Source organism: Anas acuta, chromosome 2 (assembly GCF_963932015.1).
Source record: "Anas acuta chromosome 2, bAnaAcu1.1, whole genome shotgun sequence".
Taxonomy (NCBI): domain Eukaryota; kingdom Metazoa; phylum Chordata; class Aves; order Anseriformes; family Anatidae; genus Anas; species Anas acuta.
The window spans coordinates 27,230,830-27,249,173 of record NC_088980.1 but is presented as its reverse complement, the minus strand read 5'-3'; the positions used below and the strand labels follow the sequence as shown (position 1 = coordinate 27,249,173).

General features: G+C 37.1%; 1 protein-coding gene across 5 annotated transcripts in view; it reads left to right on the top strand.

The window, feature by feature from the left end:
• Positions 1–18,344, top strand: part of ICA1 (islet cell autoantigen 1) — a 72,598-nt gene that overhangs the window by 37,995 nt on the left and 16,259 nt on the right. For all 5 annotated transcript variants that reach the window (XM_068674033.1, XM_068674035.1, XM_068674032.1 and 2 more), the window contains 4 exons: positions 8,969–9,094; positions 9,275–9,373; positions 15,810–15,904; positions 17,749–17,798. In XM_068674033.1, the coding sequence (XP_068530134.1) occupies positions 8,969–9,094; positions 9,275–9,373; positions 15,810–15,904; positions 17,749–17,798 (370 nt within the window). The remainder of the gene's footprint in view (positions 1–8,968; positions 9,095–9,274; positions 9,374–15,809; positions 15,905–17,748; positions 17,799–18,344) is intronic.

Genomic DNA, 18,344 nt, shown 5'->3' with positions numbered 1-18,344 from the left:
TTTTGTAAATATGATATTTGTATAATATCCTTTAGAAAAAAAATCCTCTGTTGGGATTTTAAAATAGCACTGTTTCCAATAACATATTTTGTTACCTTATATATTGCTCTTAAGGAAAAAACAAAATACAGGAAGGTTCATTAAGCACTTTGCTTCTTGCCATGACGTTGTCCTTGACCTGGGTGGCTTACCACAGAACACATTGCAGACAGCCAACTAGGTGACATGGGTCTTGAAACAGGAAGAAAAAGGCAAGTATCTGACTCAAAGTACTGGGAGGACAGGGGGAGGGATAGAAATTAGGAAAAAGCTACACAGGTGGGGAAAAAGAAAGGCATTAGGCAGTTAAAGAAAAAAAAAAAAAGAAAAAAACACAGAGAATGGAAATCATAGTTTGGCATATATTTGTATCCTGAGCATAATTGCTTTGTCCCCATTGACTGCAGATACTAACAGCATGGTAGCATCTATTTGGAGTCCTGTATTTAGGAGCTCTTTTGTACATTTAATTGTAATTTCATCTCTTTCTATATCTTTCTTTTCTGCTCTCAGGCAGCTAATTGCAGCTATGCAGCTGCATTTGCTAGGTGTCTGCGCCAGTTTTTGTCAAGATCTTCTGTGAAGGTGTAGCTTAGCCAGCAGCAGGATTCCTAGGAAACTGAGACATTTTTTTTGAGCAGTCCACACTTCTGGCCTGAAAAACTGGAGGGGCAGAGAGATAAAGAGAGAGAGAATCAAAAACTGTAAGAGGTAACTTGAGGACTAGGGGAAATGGCTTTAGACAAGGTGTTTCTAGGTCAATCTGTCTCACTTATCAAAGAGAAGATGGAGAGTTGGCTTTACTGTGGTATGTAAGTTCCTGAAGCTCCTCAGTCCCCTTTTCAGGAGTTTAGCAAGAATCATTTCTTGGAAGCTTATCCTAGATGAATTTATCCTAGATGAATTCAAATAGTAAATGAGCACATATTTAAATAGTTATGGTTGTTATTAGCAATAAAGGAGCTTGTTTTATTTCCAGACATCACTTAGGTTAGGATTCCTTGCCTTTAACTTCTGATAGTTGCTATGTAGATGTCTGCACTTAAGCTAATCATCAAAAGCTCCCTTTTTAGTCCAGTGGAAGGAAATGGGTGGTTTTAGGGTAACATGAATCAAACTCTAGAGTCAATAGTGGATGGAGGGCTGGCCAGCACAAACTAAAAAAGACTTCAGAGTAACAGCGTAGATGTCAGTGGCTAAGCTAGTCGCACCTAGTGTGTCTTTCTGGAAGATGTGCCTTAGGGCAAGCACAGGAGAGATGTTATGTGATTGATCTGTTCTGTCCCTAAACTCTCTAGGCAAATACAAAGCAACTATGTAGGAACAGTTCGAGAAAACCTACAAAACTTTTCTCAAAGCTGGATAAGGTATGAATGATTCAGCTATGCATAAGGGAAAATTTTGGCAAAATAGTGACTACAATTTTGAAGATTACTATGGGAGTTAGAGTGGCTTTCAAAGAATTGCTAAAATGGGCCCTGTCCTATCAGGATATGCATTGACAATTGCAGAATCACAAAAAATAATGGATCTCTCTTAGTGCTTCCCGGAGTTTAAAAGTTTGTTACCCACAAATAACTGAACATTTTAATAAAGTGTTTAACATATTTAAAAAAATGAAAAAAAAAAAAAAAGAAAATGAAGTATAAATTCGTTTTATTTAAAATCCAAAATTGCAGTATTTTTAAAATTATTAGTTCAGCTAAAGCTAATGACAAATGACAGAATATTATCATCCCACCTTAAAAGACTTTCAAATTGTTCTGTTCCATTCTGGGAGAAGATAATGATCTCTAGTGATAAATATGTATATGTATGTTTGTATATGCAGTTTAGGTTCTAAGTAATGCAACCTTGCAAAGTTTTTTAAATATAGCTTCTTAAAAGGCTCTTAAAATTTTCCTTTTCAAATTATAATATATGTAGTGCCTCAGGTCAGCACGGCATGTTAGAGGCAGAAGTAAGCTGTGAGAGTACAATCAGTTCCCTGATGAAAAAATAATTAAAACCCCAGTTCTGTGGTGTAGCATCAGAGCCACTGATGGGAGTAGAACACAAAAAGTGTTTTTATTTCTATTAATTTCATGGGCCTAAGAAACTCCGTTGTATTATGCATTGCATGCTACACACTTATTTAGAGCTGTACATTGTGTCAAAGCTATCATGTGTCGGTGTAAAGTGTCCATGTGAAATCTAGTTCTGTCATGTAATCCTTTCCGTGCTTGGTACACAGAAATTTTCCTGTCTGTAGCATCTTCCAGAGGGGGACAGAAGGAGAAGAGAGAGGGAAGTTTAAAATCCTATGGCCTTACCCATGAGAAATGGTACACAGTGTGCAAAGAAAGCCCCCTGCAAAGCCTGAAACGTTAAGCAGTAATTTGAGTTCAGTTTTATCTTCGCTTTAGTCAGGATATGTTTATATTTTTATTACAAAACAGTAGAAGCAGAAGAAAAATCCAAGCCCTTCAAACTCTCATAATTCTTCAGATCAAGAAGCACAGCTGAAGGCTGAAGTTCATTTGAACGTGTTTTGTCCAGACACCCTCTGGCAGCTCTGATGCTTTTTAGCTGGTGGGTGTTGGTGGTGGAGCTGTGCATGTGCATGCACATGTACTGAAGTGTGTACTGCACTGAAGGTTTAAGAGAACTGTACTACCCAAGTCAAGAATAGTGCATGCTGTTCACAATCATGCTTTTGCTTTTTTTGAAAATAGGAGGGATTCCTACCTTGTGAAGGAACCTTTTAATTTTTCCTACCTTCCGTGCTTTGCTTTCAGCCTGCATTACCAAGTGCCTGACTCCACTACTTTGGAGATGCCCAGGGTGGTCTCATCTCAGGGCTCCTGTGCAGGTGCATTGCGTGGTCTCTTACAGTGTGTGCTGGTGCTGGACTTGGTGCTAGCACGGCTGGCATCCATGCTTAGTGAAACTTAGGAAAGTTTTACCAAGGGCTGCAGTGTTCTGGTGGGGTAGACTCCGCTATCCGCAGGGCAGGAGTCATCCCCTAGGTTTCCAGCAAGGGCTTGTTTTCCCAGCGCAGCCCCAGTTTAAACCTCCATCCTTCAAACAATGGGGCTTGTACTTCAGTACTGCATATCACTGGGGCAAGACCTGTGACTGACTTGGTGCTTTTTGGTGTCTGATGCAGTGGGATCCCTCTCATTGAAACCTTCAGTACCTGCTGCAATACAAATTTTACATAATAATGAGCAATAGTATTGAAATCAAAGGGGATAGATGAAAATGGGAATTATCATCAAAGACTATTGTTCTTATGTGAGAATTAAAACTATTACAGCTATTACTTTGTCTCACATTTTGATTACAGAGGTGAATGAAAAATCCTGTCTTTGACTAAATCTCATTTTGTGAGAAGGAAAACTGAGTGTAAGAATGATGCTAACACACAAATTCAAATAGGATGTTATAGTGAAAATGGGTATAATAGAGCTGGTTTGAATGACAGAATTTGCATGCAAGCTACCAGGTTTGGGGGAATAACATTTAATTACAAAGTGACTTTTTACTAGTTCTTTTCTTTAGACAGCTTCGTCAGAGTAAAAGCACAGCAAAATATATATCAGTCATGGAGATTCAATTGTTCTGACTAGAAATGTGATTAAAGAATAAAACAAACAAACAAAACACTTTTACCAGCATATGACGAAGATTTTATGGTCACTTTGTTTGTACACAATGTTTCAGATCTAGTTGTTTGACAGAGAAACATGGTTGTTCTTTGTCCCAGTAAATACAGCAAAATGCTGCTACTGGTTCACTAACCCATATTAAGCTGCATTTCCCTGTATTCTGCTACAGAATGCTATAGCATTTCTTCTGCTTCCCCTTCTCCCCCCTTTCTTTCTTTGCAGTACTTCTAGCACTCTTGCTTTATTGTGTATGTTCAATTCCAGGACTGTATGAACATGCTGCAGTGAGAACTCCAAAGAAGTGAATTAGATATTCCAATTAAATCTAAAATTTCTGGGTAATTATGTCAGGTAAACTACTAGTAGGTATTTGCAATTATTTGAATAGAGATTGATTTCATCATGTTATGTTGGATATCACTGTTTCAGCTGAATGTTTAATGTTCTCACTATAAATGTTTCAGCTGCTAAAAAAAATGGTCTTACACTGCTGAAAAGTCTTTTTGCTGTGTTGTATCTTATGATAGACTTGCCTTGATCAAATCCATACATAATGAGAGTTTTATGCCCCTTTTGGATACCAGAATGTTTTCTCAGTCTCCTTTCCAGAATCTTAATAGCTTACAACACAACTGGCCTAATATATGTTTAATTTAGCTTTCACTTACATCTGTTGTCTTTTCTCATGGATTTGCTAATACACAGAAACAACCTTGAAACAGGACATTTCAGTTTTCAATAACGATGTTCCAAAGCAGTATTTGCTTGTACTGCTGTAGTGACTGGGATCTGAGTCATGGGTAGCAATTCTACTCTGCTAGTCTTGTATAGGAATAGAAGAAAAAGTCAGTCTGTAGGGCAGGCATATCTGCATTTTTTCCACTCATCACACAGAATTAACCATTACTTCAGAGCTGATATTTTTGCTGTTCTTCTGTGGCAGAAAGGCTGACGATATTTTTGTTGCTTTAAAGAGTAAAACAGGTAGACAACTAATGGTAATTAAGTCCTTTTTAAGAATTGCAACATGACTGTTAATCTGCTTAATCAAGCTTAATAGGGTGAGGTGCCTGGGAATGTTTGCACGAGCAGAAGAAATTGCAATTAAGTCCAAAATGTCAAACTTGAGAAATGTATCATTGGAACTTACACACTTTTTTTCCAAGTTACCTAAACTCTTACCTCTTTCAAGAATTGTTCCACTTCTTGAACAGATTTGGTGTATGTCTGCTTAGCTTCAAACCTGGCAGATATTATTAGGATCTATTACACTGTCCAAGTGGTTTTCCTTTCTAGGTAGGCATTTCTCACTTCGTAAATTTCATCTCCTAAAATTAACTTTTATCAGTGTTTCTCATCGGTTCATAAATGAAGGGCTAAGGCAAACGAACAGAAGTTCGCTACCTCTTCTTTAAACATTGTTCTTATGTATTATTCCTACAAGTTCATGGAACAGAGATTAATACATGCAATAAATACTATTCCCACTCAAGGGAACAGTTGAGTCAAAGTGTAGCCTGCAAAATGCAGAACATAGTGAAGCACACTAAAATCAGGCTTAGTACTGTGCAAGACTTAGGAAGTTCGCATGTTGCACATGGAATAGTTTAGTTACAGTCATTATTTTGTATAAAACATTACCTTTTATGTTCTCAGATTATGTGGCATCAGTCTTGACTTAAAAAAAAAAAAAATCAACATGTGCTTGCATGTGTTGGTGTAAAATTGTAATGGGTGCTCCTTTTTGTAACTTCGTAGCTTGAATGGTGTTCTTACAGTTCTGTGGGAACTGTGATAACCTAGTTCCTTATGCTTTCTGTGCTGTATGCTACATACTTTGTTCTCAAACTGCAGTCTACTTTAGTTTCCATTTCAGTTTCCCGTAGTCTTTACAACAATCAGGTATGCCAGAAGGTGCTACACTTACTTAATGCAGAGATTTGTGTCAATTCCATCTGCTGGTGGAGTTTACCCAGAGCCCCCAGCAGGAAGGTTTGCTATATTCCAGGAATTTTTCCCTCTTGATTTACTTCCCCCCCTTTTCCACCCTGTACACACACTGTGCATGCTTTTCAGATCGAGTAAGTGAGAGGCTGGGTGACAAATTAGACTGAAAGCATCTGTTTCTGCTTCTATGCTGGAAGTGCTGAGACAAAAATATACAGTATATAGAATGAGTTAGTGCATTTATCTGATTTAAGTTCGCTTTGGAGATGATGCCTCACTAGCTGAATTCTCCCTGAAACTGGGCTACTACTAGAAATAAATTTTCCATGTTATGATAGACTGAAAGAAAGTAGTAATATAGAAGACAAGGTTCCTTGAAAACACATGACAAATCCGTATTTTAGTAACTGAATGTACTGAACAGGATTTTTGATTGCATTTGAATATTATTATTATTATTTTTTATGATAGCACTCTTGAAAGCTGGGCCTTTTCTGTCTGAGATTTAGGAACCTGTGTTTGCAGATATTTGCCCTTACAATCAAGCATGCCAGAGTCTGACTTTCAAACTCCCAGGATTTAGGATCTTAACACTGATTATTTATTTATTTCAATCTATTCAAATTATTTCAGTTTTATCTGGCTTCTTAAAGTTTATCAAGCTATTGATTTAATACTTTGTTTTCTCATGTGTTCTCTTTAAAGAATTCTGTCCCTTAAATATTGTACTTTGATATTTGCATTGGAAAATTAAAAGCAGATTGTTTTTCCTTAGAAAAAGGAAAATATGGAGGGTAATGGTCTTTTTTTATGTCAGTACTGCCATGGTAAGATTTTCTTGTACAGCATAAATCTCATAACTAGCACCTATCGCTTCAGATGCTTCAGAGCTCTTTTATTGTAAAATGTCTGCCTTGCCTTTGCTTCAGTACAATTCTCTTAGTCAGTAAACTCCCAACACTTCTCAGACCAGGATTTTGAAGGAATTTTTTATGTTGTACTCAAGTGAAACAAAACATACAAATAAAAATTTGCAGGATAGAAACCACAATGAAGTCCTGTTTGTAATGTCTTAGAGTAATTGAAGGAAAAGGAGAAGATTAATACGTATTACATTAGCTTTCCCTTGAGTAGAAAAGCAAAGGTTCATTCTGATAACTAGTGTGGTATTAAGCAGATTACACTTCGTAAGCGTAAAGGTTTTATACCTAATTCCTGAAGCCACAAGTAGTTTTAAAAGTTGTCTAATAATAATTCAAATTGAAAATGCACTTATACATGAAAGGCAAAAGCTTGTGCTGATGCATTAATGTGGTGGTCTTCCTGGGCTGTCCTGCACTGCTGCTATAAAATGAAGAGTGCTTCTGCTGAATAAACCTTTAGGATATCAAAAAAGCTGAAAAACATTCTTCATTTAACAGTTCTTATACTTTTGCATCTTCCCTGGTTGGCAAGATAAATGTGCATCATTTGGTAACGCAGCACTGCATTAGGTATTTTGGGTCATCTATATGGACATATCAAGCATATATGCCTGATATTCCACATTGTGTTATGAATCCTTTTTGTCAGTGTTCTAGGTTTCAAAAGAAGCACTAATTGCATGTTAAGATAAAACATTGACGTTTCTTGCTAAGTGTCGCTGAAGACTGCAACTAGAAACTTTACAAGTTTTTTTTGTTTTCTGGCCTTTTTACTTGTCTTTCAAGGAGTTGGAGACATGAGGTAGACACAAATCCCGGTCTGTTGTATGAAGTGGAAACCATGGGTGCAGTTCCTCCTTTCTAAGAGAATTCAAATCTGTCTCTGCCTCTCCAAAACATATCCTGACTACCAAAGAACTCTTTCAGCTATGGACAGCCCTCTTTAGTTTGAAGTTCTTTCAAACAACACGAGTGGAATCGTAGAATCACAGAGTAGCTCAGGTTGGAAGCAACCTTAACGATCGTCTTAGTTCCAATGCCCCTGCCGTGGGCAGTAGTCAGTAAAATGCTGTAGTCTAGTGTTTGGAGTACTGGATTGTACCAGGAGTATGGGATGTAGTTGTGTGACTAGAAGTCTCATGTACTGTAAGTGAGTTTAGGTAAATGTGATTGGAAATATGGTAACCCTAATGCTTCAGGTTATGTTATGAGGTATGTCATTGTCCTTCCTGTGTAAATGAGCACAGGTACTTGCTGCAAGGTGCTGGATTCACTTCTGAAGACCAGAAGCATACAAGTTTGTCATATCTTGTGTGACTGAGTCTGTGTATTCTGAACAAAATAAGTTTACTCTCGAAATTAGGCAAGTAAAAAAAAAAGAAATGTATTTGATTTGAGTTTGTTGTGTGTTCTTTTTTTTCACTGATTTTTTTTTTGGGGGGGTAACCATTTTATAATGGCAGTGAAGGAGTTATAGGAAAAATCATCGCATTTTCTGCTTTGATAATTTTGTATTTAGTTGGATGAAAACTAGATTTTGTGTACGAATTTTGTTGCATATAAAGTTCTCTGTTAATACAATATTTAGCGTGTTGTACAAAGCTGTTTTAAAAATGAGCTATCCTGTGCACAAAAAACCTTCATCAACTGTGTACCCTGATACATGATAATGAGAATACAAGTATTTTTGTTTAAATACCTGTATTACAAAAAATACAAAAAAAAAAAAGTGCTGTTTGTGTAACAGACAGTATCGTGTATGCACCTAACACATAGGAGAAGAATCATTTGAAAAACTAAAATTCTTTGAAACAGAAATTGATTGTTGGGCCTTGGTGTTTGTGTTTTAGCAACAAATGGGGTAAGCACTCCTATTTCCAGTAAAATTTTAATGAGAACTTTTTCTACCAGTTCAAAGTTATTGAAGTGCTATACTGTCAACAAGAAATTCAGACTGCATTTTAAGTTTATCAATATAATTGTTTTCCTACTGTAGGTACATGGAGACGTCTGTGTGTGCATGTATATTGTGTTATAAACTTAAAATTCCAAATCTGTTGGTCAGGATTTGGATTGGTATTTCTATAGAGAAAAATAAGTGTGTTTTCTAGTTATCTTCCCAGTGTATATACAATACTACTATTCATCGTATAAACAGGTTAGAAAAGTCTCTTCACTGAATATATTAGAAAAGTAGTAATATAAATGATAGTAAGAACCATATTATAGCATGTTAGCCTGCCATAGCTTATTTTCTGTTGGACAAATACTATAATAAAGTTCTGCATTATTTTTAATTGAGTCTGTTCAGAATTTTGATTTTCCCCCAAAAGTTGTATTAGTTTGCTCTTTCATGAGGAAAAACAGAGAAAAAAAATCACTACATAAACAATTTTCCTTTGTTTGAAGGTTCAAGCTCAAGTGCGACATGCAAAACTCAACTTTGACAAACTGAAGACTGATGTCTGTCAAAAAGTCGATCTTTTGGGAGCAAGCAGATGCAACCTTCTTTCTCATGTGTTAACAACATATCAGGTATTCAAAAAACTATGAGCCTCCAAAATAAGATTTCCCGTTAATGTGTTTTTAACAGGTTACTATAGCAATTTTCAAATACAAGAATATGTAGCTAATATTGGAGGGGAGATGTAAAATCTGTAAAAGCAGATTGGTGTTTAAGCTAACATTGCCTTGAAATTTTACTCTCCCTTACAGACAACACTTCTTCATTTTTGGGAAAAAACTTCACACACAATGGCAGCTATCCATGAAAGTTTCAAAGGTTATCAGCCATATGAATTCACAATGTTAAAGGTAAGGAATACATCAGTGTGTTTGTCTGCCCAGTGATAACAAATAAGAGACCGTATAACCATGTAGAAAGCACACATTCATATTTTGTCCATATGTTGTCTGGCAATTTAATCCCTGTCCCGTCTTTTCATTTGAATACATGCTTTCTGTCAAATGCATTTCTGGCTAGTAAGATCAAAAACTGCATGTAGAGTGTAGTGATAAAGGACATATTTCAAAGGAAGACAATATTCAGGGCTACACTTAAGTATGTGTTTAAGTGCTAACTGGGATTGGTTCTGATTGTTCCTGAAGAATCATGAAGTCCAGCAGAATTAGGGATTTATGCTCCCCTCCAAAATTCCACAATGAATTAATGCTGCAAAGCACTCCGTACTTGAAGAGACGGCTCAGTTTGAAAGCAATTAGGAGACATAGCCTCAGTCTGTGATATGTTTGTGCATGTGACATGCAGAAGTAGAAGCTGGGCTGCAGTGTGCTGTATAGCCTGTGGCTACCCCAGAGCTCCTGGAGAACAAGCACCTGAAGGTATAAAGTTTAGTTCACCCCAGGCTACCATACGTGCTCGTACATGACTATGCTATATTTAAAGTTGTTTTCTAGAACGTGTGTTGGGAGGGAGTGGTTTCTGAACTTTGAAGTGCATAAAGAGCTTGTGGAGACTGTTATTCCTGCAGCTTGAAACAACACAACAAAAGAACCAGCCAAAAACATTTCAAGCTTCAGTCTCTCCTGACCAGAGGACAGAAAGAAAAGGAAGTTCTGCTCTGGACAGCTTTAAAGACTCAAACTTTTCCATCTTACCCAGTCTCTGTCCTGCCGGAAAAGTCTGCATTTGCTATGAAGCTCACAGAACTCTGCGCTTCCTTCTCACATCGTCCATACATGGGTTCTAGCCAGAGTGCATCTCCAAATTCCAGCAGGAGACAGTTGGGAATAGTTATCTTGACACTGCCAGTAATTGCCTACAGACTCACCAGTTAAACTCTAAATCAGAAAAAAGGTCCTCTTTGTTTCCCCATCATCACTTCCCATTGCAGTGACGGCTGGTTCACAGCCTGGGTTTAGCATGGCCAGAGTCCTGTTGAGGAGCCTGGGAAGCATGCGGTGGGGCTGTTCTGCTCCGAACCTCATGATGTTTGAAGTTTTCTGAAGATTTTTTTCTCTATGCTTTTAAACAAACTCTTTCCAATCTAATTTGTGCAGATACTCAGAAAAAAATATAGGCTATTTATTCTTTCATATCTAAAAATATGATTATGTGAACAAGACATGTTTCAAAACACATAATGTTGAGATACCTTGTAAAGAAGCTTGTACGGAAAATGCACCGCTTCTGGAGCATGAAATACCCTTGTGATGGAGAATGAGAAGTACCCTCGTGTTGGAGGATGAGAGAGATTTTGGAATGCCTGTTATCATTTGAACTTTCTCCTGTGAAAATTTTAGTATAATCTAAATTTGGAATTAAATTGGGAATCTGTGATGGAGAAATGCAATCTATATTGTGTGCACATGTGCAACAAGCACTCCCTGGAATAGAAAGTAACTGTAAAAATGATTGTGGATATTGTAGTATGTTTAGGGTGAAGCCCTTTGTTATGAGAATCATAACCGTTTTTATTGCTGGCCTCCTGCTCTGAAAAGATGTGATTTCCTGTTTGTGCAGTTATATGTATGTTGAGAAATAATGCTAATCAGGGGTTAGTTTTATACTACAGAATTTCATGGAAGTCTCTGCTTGCAGAAAACAGCTGCTTGGGGATAAGACTCTGTTGCTGCCTTTTAGTATCAGTTCTTTATTTCTTTTGGTCTCTGGAGTATGGGATTATTGTTTTTTTTAGTATATCAAAGTTCAGTCTCCTATGTGATCTCTTTTGCCTCAATTAGTTTGTTTGTTCACATTAAATGGTTTCTGAGAAGATTCAGTTAAAATCTGTTAGTTGCATCAGGTGAGGTTCTGTTGCCTGACAGCTTGGGTGTCCACTGCTGCTTTAGGGGCATTCAGGTCAGTCTCCAAACCTCCAGAAGAATGTGGACTCCCTCAAGTCCCATGCCTTCTCTGCTAGACATGCTAGAGTGTGGAAAAACAAGAGATGTTTATGGTTAGGAACTGATCCTTACCAGTCATGTCATGTGCTTATGCCAGAGTTTAAGGAGTTGCAACCTACTTCAAGTATTACTTTTTTATAAGATATAATAAATGGCTATAAGTGATCTTGGGTAAGTGTAGTTTCTAGTGGAGAAACTTCTGGTCAAAAAAGATATCATGTCTGCTGTTTGTGTGTTAAAAACATACAAATGGGATATATAATTGCTTAAAACATAAAATATTTTAATGTGCCCATTTCTACACATTTAATTGGGAGTTGTCTCTTAGATATAAGACAAGGGAAAAATATTCTTTAAAGGGATCTTTTCTAAAATAGTGAATGAAGCAAATCATTTTTCTTTTGTGATTCTAGTTCTGTTAGTAGCTTACTACTATCAGCTTGACTTTACTCATCCTTAATTCAGGAGTGATCCTGCTGAATTAAGCAAAGCTTACGTGTATGTAGGGTCAGCATTTTACTTCAAAACAAGAATTTAAGGAAACAATGTTAATATTTGACTTAGATGTAAATTGTCTTACTGAAAAATTAGAAGGTGCCATGTACTGGAAAATTACTATTTGTATTTTGTAGTATGAATATATTCATGTACTAGATTTACCTCAGGAAAGAGACTCTTAAATGCCTCTCGGGATTGTTTCTGGAAAGAAAACATTGTCTTTAGAGATGTTTGCCAAACTCCCTTAATGAAAAGCAGCCCATTTGTTTTCTTTGCTTCAGGGTATATGCTGAGAGTAGTATAATTGTGCTTTTGCAGCTGTATTTCCTAACTGCTAGTTTTATGCTTGATGAAAGATGATTATTAATGTGCTAACAAATCTATGTATCACGATGTAAAAGTATCCATTACTGCAGTATTAAAGATGATGGGCTGCTGCTTTGGTAAAATCTTTAAGATTTCGTTGTCTTGAAATCACTATATATCAAAGGAATTCAAATTTATTTCAGGGGCTACTTTTCATGAATGGTACCTATTTCTAATTTCTTTCACTGTTTATTTGTCTTTGGTACTTCACGAATCTTTAGTCACATTGTTTACATTTCACTACTCTAATAATAAACTTCCTAAAGAGTTCACATGAGCCTAGAAACAGCGTTAGCCCTGGCGAGGGAGTCAAAAGGCCTAAATCTCAATGCATCCATCTACTTGTGTGCAAAGTGGAGCACTGCTGCTTCTGCTGATTACTTGGTTTGGAAAACCCTGCCCTAACACAGCTACTTCAGTACTGCTGCCTTCTGCAGACACTTGCTGTAGACCGGTATCCTTTCTCATTTCCATTTTGTTTCACCATGTCTTTATTGCCTAGGCAGGACTGCATATAATCTTACATCTCTGTTCTTTTCTTTTTCTTTTCTATTTTTTTCATAAATCTCCCTGAGGAAATACTGAAGCTACCTGATTGTCTTCCTCCCTTTCAGCCCTCTCTTCAAATGAAACAGATCCAATCTTTTGTCTCTTCAATGGTGTTATGTGTTTCTGGATGTTGTTATGATGTCCTGGGATGTATCCCTGGCTCCTGGAGCTGCCCTTAACCATGTTACTTTGATTCCTTCCTCAGTAAAGAGGAAGAGCATAAGTTGTCCAAGGCACTTGGGAGGAATTGTGGGCAAGCTGAATGCATTGTCAGCACTCTGGTGATGTAACTACAGAGGACAGGTTTTGTGTGCAGTCCAGGTCATCTCAGCTTGTCTTGAAAGAAGCTATAACATAAATGAAGGAGTTTTCATGAGTAGCAGTCAGCTTAGGAACAGTGCCTGAACTGGAATTAGAGCTGCCTCCATGGTGGAGGAGCCTCACAGTTAACTGGCTGGGATATTCAGTCTGAGTGATGGTAGCAAGCAAAATGTCACTGGGTGACTTTTGGTTGCAGAGTCAGGATAAGCACAAGGAATGACTGTGAACTTGCTTCAGTAGCGTTTACAGTCTTATCCTGATTTTTATAGTAAAAAAAAAAAAAAAAAAGAGAGAGAGAGAGAGACATAATGAAGCTAAGAAGAAAGCTTTTTAGACCTGAAACCTTCAATCACATACATGTGTGGCTTACAACAAAGTCCATGTGAGTTCTTGCTAGCATCCAGGCATATGCTGTGAAGTTGCACATTTGTCTGTTCAGAGCCAATGAAGTCAGTGATGTTTTACACACCAAACAAGTATGCTTGCTTTTGTCTGAATTCAGTCTGTATCTCACAACTTTGTTTAATCATTTTATTTCCTAGATGATGGGAGTTCTTCCTTTCTTTAGATCTAACCTGAAACAACAGAATGTCACAGTGTCATTTCTATGCATGTTGACAATAGTGATCACATTACTGTGGCTTTCTGTTTGGAAAACAGTTGAGAATGGCTTTTTAACACTTATTTCATACCCATTGTCTAGATTTTGTTTATCCTTTTATAAAGATACCTCAGTTCATAGTACACACTGGGCTGCAGAGTGGAGGAGGCAGGGGAGAGGATAGTAATTTAATTATTTGCTGTTAGAATTGGAGGAAATATTGGCTAAATGTCAAAATAATTAGGTAAATTGAATTATTGTTTCTGCTAATTTTCAACAATTTTATCATAGTCTCTACTTAAACTGAAGCTGTATTTCAGAGCTATATTTATTTTTCTAATACAGGAAATAGTAACTCCCATTATTATCGTGCTGTTTCCTTCCCGAGGTACTCATGAACTTCATTTCTATATGCTTTTTCTGTGGGTTGATCACAGTCCTTTAAAAATGGATTTCCTGAAACACTCTTTAACAATGAAGGAAGCATCATAATATAGTTTCTTGAAGAAGGATGCTGATTTCTCTGTATTTTTCATGAAGATGCAGAAGGTTTTACTTCTGATAATTCTCTAAGTTGCACAAATTCTCTAACTTCTACAAGTTAGGCTGTAGTTAACGTATCTGTTGTTTGAAACCATTACATCCTTCTTGGGCAGGCTCAGTGCTGCTATGCTTAGCCACAGAGCACCACACACAGTTGCAGCATCACCTCCTGAGTGCAGTGCACGGTGTGCTCTACGGTGGAGGTGTCAGAGATGGGTCAAGTGCCAGAAGCACTGCTGTCATTCTCTGCACTCTAGTTCTGTGCATATGTTTCTGAACTTTAACCCAGGTCCTCTTGGAATCAATGGAATAATCCCCCACCAGTTTTAGTAGTACACAGCGCAGTCTAGTCAACAGCTGGTACAAACACAGCTGAAGAGTAACATTCGTTCATAGGTGATCTAGCTGACATGGCTTGTGTCCATTATTCAGAATCCAAGAAGTACACTTAGCAGTGGTTCTGGTTAGCACTGTTACAGTGTTAAAGGAAAAAAAAAAAAGTGGCAACCATAGATAAGGTACATTTCCTTAAGGCCTCTACTTGTTATTGCTGCCTTTATGATCCCTCATCTTCTGACACATGATGTCTGCAGTGCTCTAGATGCTTATGACAAATTAATCTGTGGCACTAGATAAAGGCATTAACTTACTGGGAGGAGAAAAAAAAATCCAACTGCAGTTTTAGAAACCAAACGAATGACAAGTCCATTCGTTTGGTTTCTAAAACACAGAAGTATACATCTCCACGCAAGTACTAACAGAAACAGAAACTGGAATGCCCCTTCTGGTGACTAATGCATTCTGGTTAACAGGGCAGTGCATACAAGAGCTACAACATGTGTGGGAATATTTTTCTCACAGCAGGTGAGCTGGGGACTCTAACCTTTATTCAGTAGGTGAGGCAGATTTAGCAAACATGTTAAGTAACCTTCAGTTATTTAAGTTTTCGTGCAGCAACCATAATTAATGCATAATATTAATGCATAACATTAATTGTGGGGAAAACTAGTAGTATATTAATACTTCAGTAGTCTCAAACAGTCACTACACAATGCTTTTATGTGTTGGCTTGTTCACTTGCCCAACTTTGGGTTATAAAAGTGCAGACCGTGAAACTGCGCATTGTTATCTTATAGCCTGGTCTTTCACATTGCAAGGGGTCAGCAGGCTGTGGTAATATCACACCTGGCCTCTATCAAATTATCCAAGATTTTAACCCCTGCTTTTGGATTGAGGATATGAGCAGTACTGTCCTAGTGGCACTGCAGCTGCTAAGGTTCTGTGAAGAGTTGGGTCAGGGAAAAAAAAGAGTAAAGAAATAAAGAAGCAGTACAAGGAACAAATAGATTTAAAGAGTGCATCTATTCATTCTGTTTGAGTCAGATATGCTTTTGATACTAGACTGATTTATATAGGCTTTTAGTCTGGTTTGGCCTTACATGACACATTTTTGCTTCCCTGAATCTTTTTTCTTCTCTCTTTTCATTTATAATGATTATGATCTAGAGCTTGCAAGATCCTGTGAATAAACTAACAGAAAGAGCAGAAAAGGAGGACCTGCAGATTGAGAGCACCAAATCAGTAGAAGATCAGCAGAGTCAGTAAGTCACGTGTCCTGTATCTCAAAATAATAAGTAATTTTATCTATAATCTACTTTCTCATTGCTAGTCACCAAACATTTAAAACTAAAAATGTAGACACTGGTAGTCGGACCACACTAGCAAACAGTAAGCTTAATACAAGCATTACTGAAATTATGTACTGTGTGTATGAAAGTTACTAAACTTTATGGTGAGTTTAAGAGCTTAAAAAAGAACCAATTTAACCTTTATATGTTACTCATTTTTCTTAGCCACCTCTTTATTTTTCTGCTTTTGCTTCATCTTTTCTTTAGTAAAAGAAGTGCTAAACAGCATCACATGGGAGAAGATATATGAGCTCTGTATTTCTCCCTTCAGCAGCATCTCCTTACACCTGGGAACAGGATATGGATTCCTGATTGCTTTGGGCAGCGATTAGTTTTTGTAATGTATACAGCATTGGTTAGTAATCCAGCAAAGCAGGAGGTACTTAGTAAAAAGTACATCTAAGTGAACTGATGCTATCAAGGTTTGGGTTACCTGTAGCTCTGAGGTGAAAGAGAATTATGAATGGGCTGCTATAGAGAGAAAAACAAGAGAATGAGATGTGATCCCTCCCCTATGGGACCATCAGGATTCAGTTGCAACGAGATGCTACATTGATACAATCCTGCTGCCACCTGTTGTTTTGACTATCCATGGTTAAGTGAAGCACCCAGCTAAGGATCAGTTGTCAAAAAGCAGAGAGCAGCTTGGCCGATAATTAGTGTATTTTGCTTGGCTATTTATGGTAACAGTTTTTGAAAGAGTTCAGTTTTTCAGTTGTTTTTGCTTGCTTAGATTCACATCCACTGACCAAAACCAGTTTATAAATTGGTCAGGTTTGGGGCTAAGCAGATGAGAAATGACTTGGCCAAGTACCATTTGGCAGGTGGCTGTTTTCATAGCAGTTCCTTGAGTCTGATGCCTCTCACGTGACAATAATAGAGAATTTCAGAAACAATTGTTTTCTTTAGTGTTGAAAATAAAATTCTAGAATAAATGCATGATTTATGCAAAATCTGTGCATTGGCATCTACCAGCAAATGCGTCAGATCCATGTAATGGTTTCACTGCTTTTTACTTATGGATTATCTTTTTCCTTTCATTAAAGTGGGGAACATAACATTTCCTTACAACTTTGGTGTATCCATCAAAGCATAAACGTGCATCTAAGATTCTAGAAGAATGATACAAAGTAAAACAAAGCTTTTCAAATCTTCATGATCTTTCCGTTCACGCTAAACATTCATTATACTAGAGTTTGGCCTGAGTAACTTCCCTTTGTGTAAGAATTGCTTGTAAACCATTGGTGTTTTTTTTTTTTTTTTTTTTGTGTGTGTGTTTTGTTTTGTTTTCTTTATTGCAAGAGCTGTTTCATCAATAGTGCTGATTTGGTTCTTTAGAAACCTGCTGTCATGGGACAAAACTCACCTGACAGTTGTTTTTATTTAGTCACTATTACAAAGTTAAAAAGAGGGGTGCAAATTGTTTTTCTGTGGACCAGTTATACCTCCTTAGTGGTATTGATGACAGCATATTGTGCTTTTCCAGATTTGGTCTACGCTTTTTATTATAGATATGTAGGTAGGTGGTAGGTTTTGACAGTTGGTCTTCAATATTATTTTGGTTTTCAACAGACTTCTGCCAATGAAGCAATAAAATTTAACAACAAACCAGCATATGTAGCAAATGCAGGAATCCATATGAATTAGTGTTTATTTGTTGTCAATATGATTCTATAGTGATGTGACCAAAAAGAAAAATATATGATAGCGGTAGAATTGTTTCCTCATATTTTTTTTTCTTACTCTTTCAAATTAAGGTTGATTTCATTAGATGAGGAGAGCCATACCAAGGAATCAGACTATTCAGGTATTTTATTTCATGTGTTCATAACTTGCTAAATGCTGTAATTTATGTTGTTTTCATTTCTGTTATTTAATATACATTCAGCTTCAACAAGCAAATCCATATAAATGCATAAAACTTAAGGCCAGGAAGATATGGTAAACATAATATCTTATATATTGTATCATAATGCATTTCAGTCAATTACTCTCAGACAGGTCAAATAGTTTGTCTTCCAAAGTGTAATTCTTACACTGGGCATGTATGTCCTCAAGGAAGGGATTTTCTGATTAGTAGATGTCAAGACAAGGAAAGTACGCCACTTAGCTTGCTAGTTTATCCCAGTGATTAAATATCCACTCTGTTAAAAACTTGTTAAATTTGGTGGAACTTCTGGCTAAGTTAGGCAAAGTCCTATTCAGCTGCTGCCAGTGACCTGGTGGGTGGTTATTACCCAGAGACACAGCCAGGCTCTAATTGGAGATGCACAGTGAAAGAAGGGGAGACAATGGACACAAGTTACAAGAAGGAAATTCTGGTCAGATACTCAGAAAAAAGCTTCACGTTGAG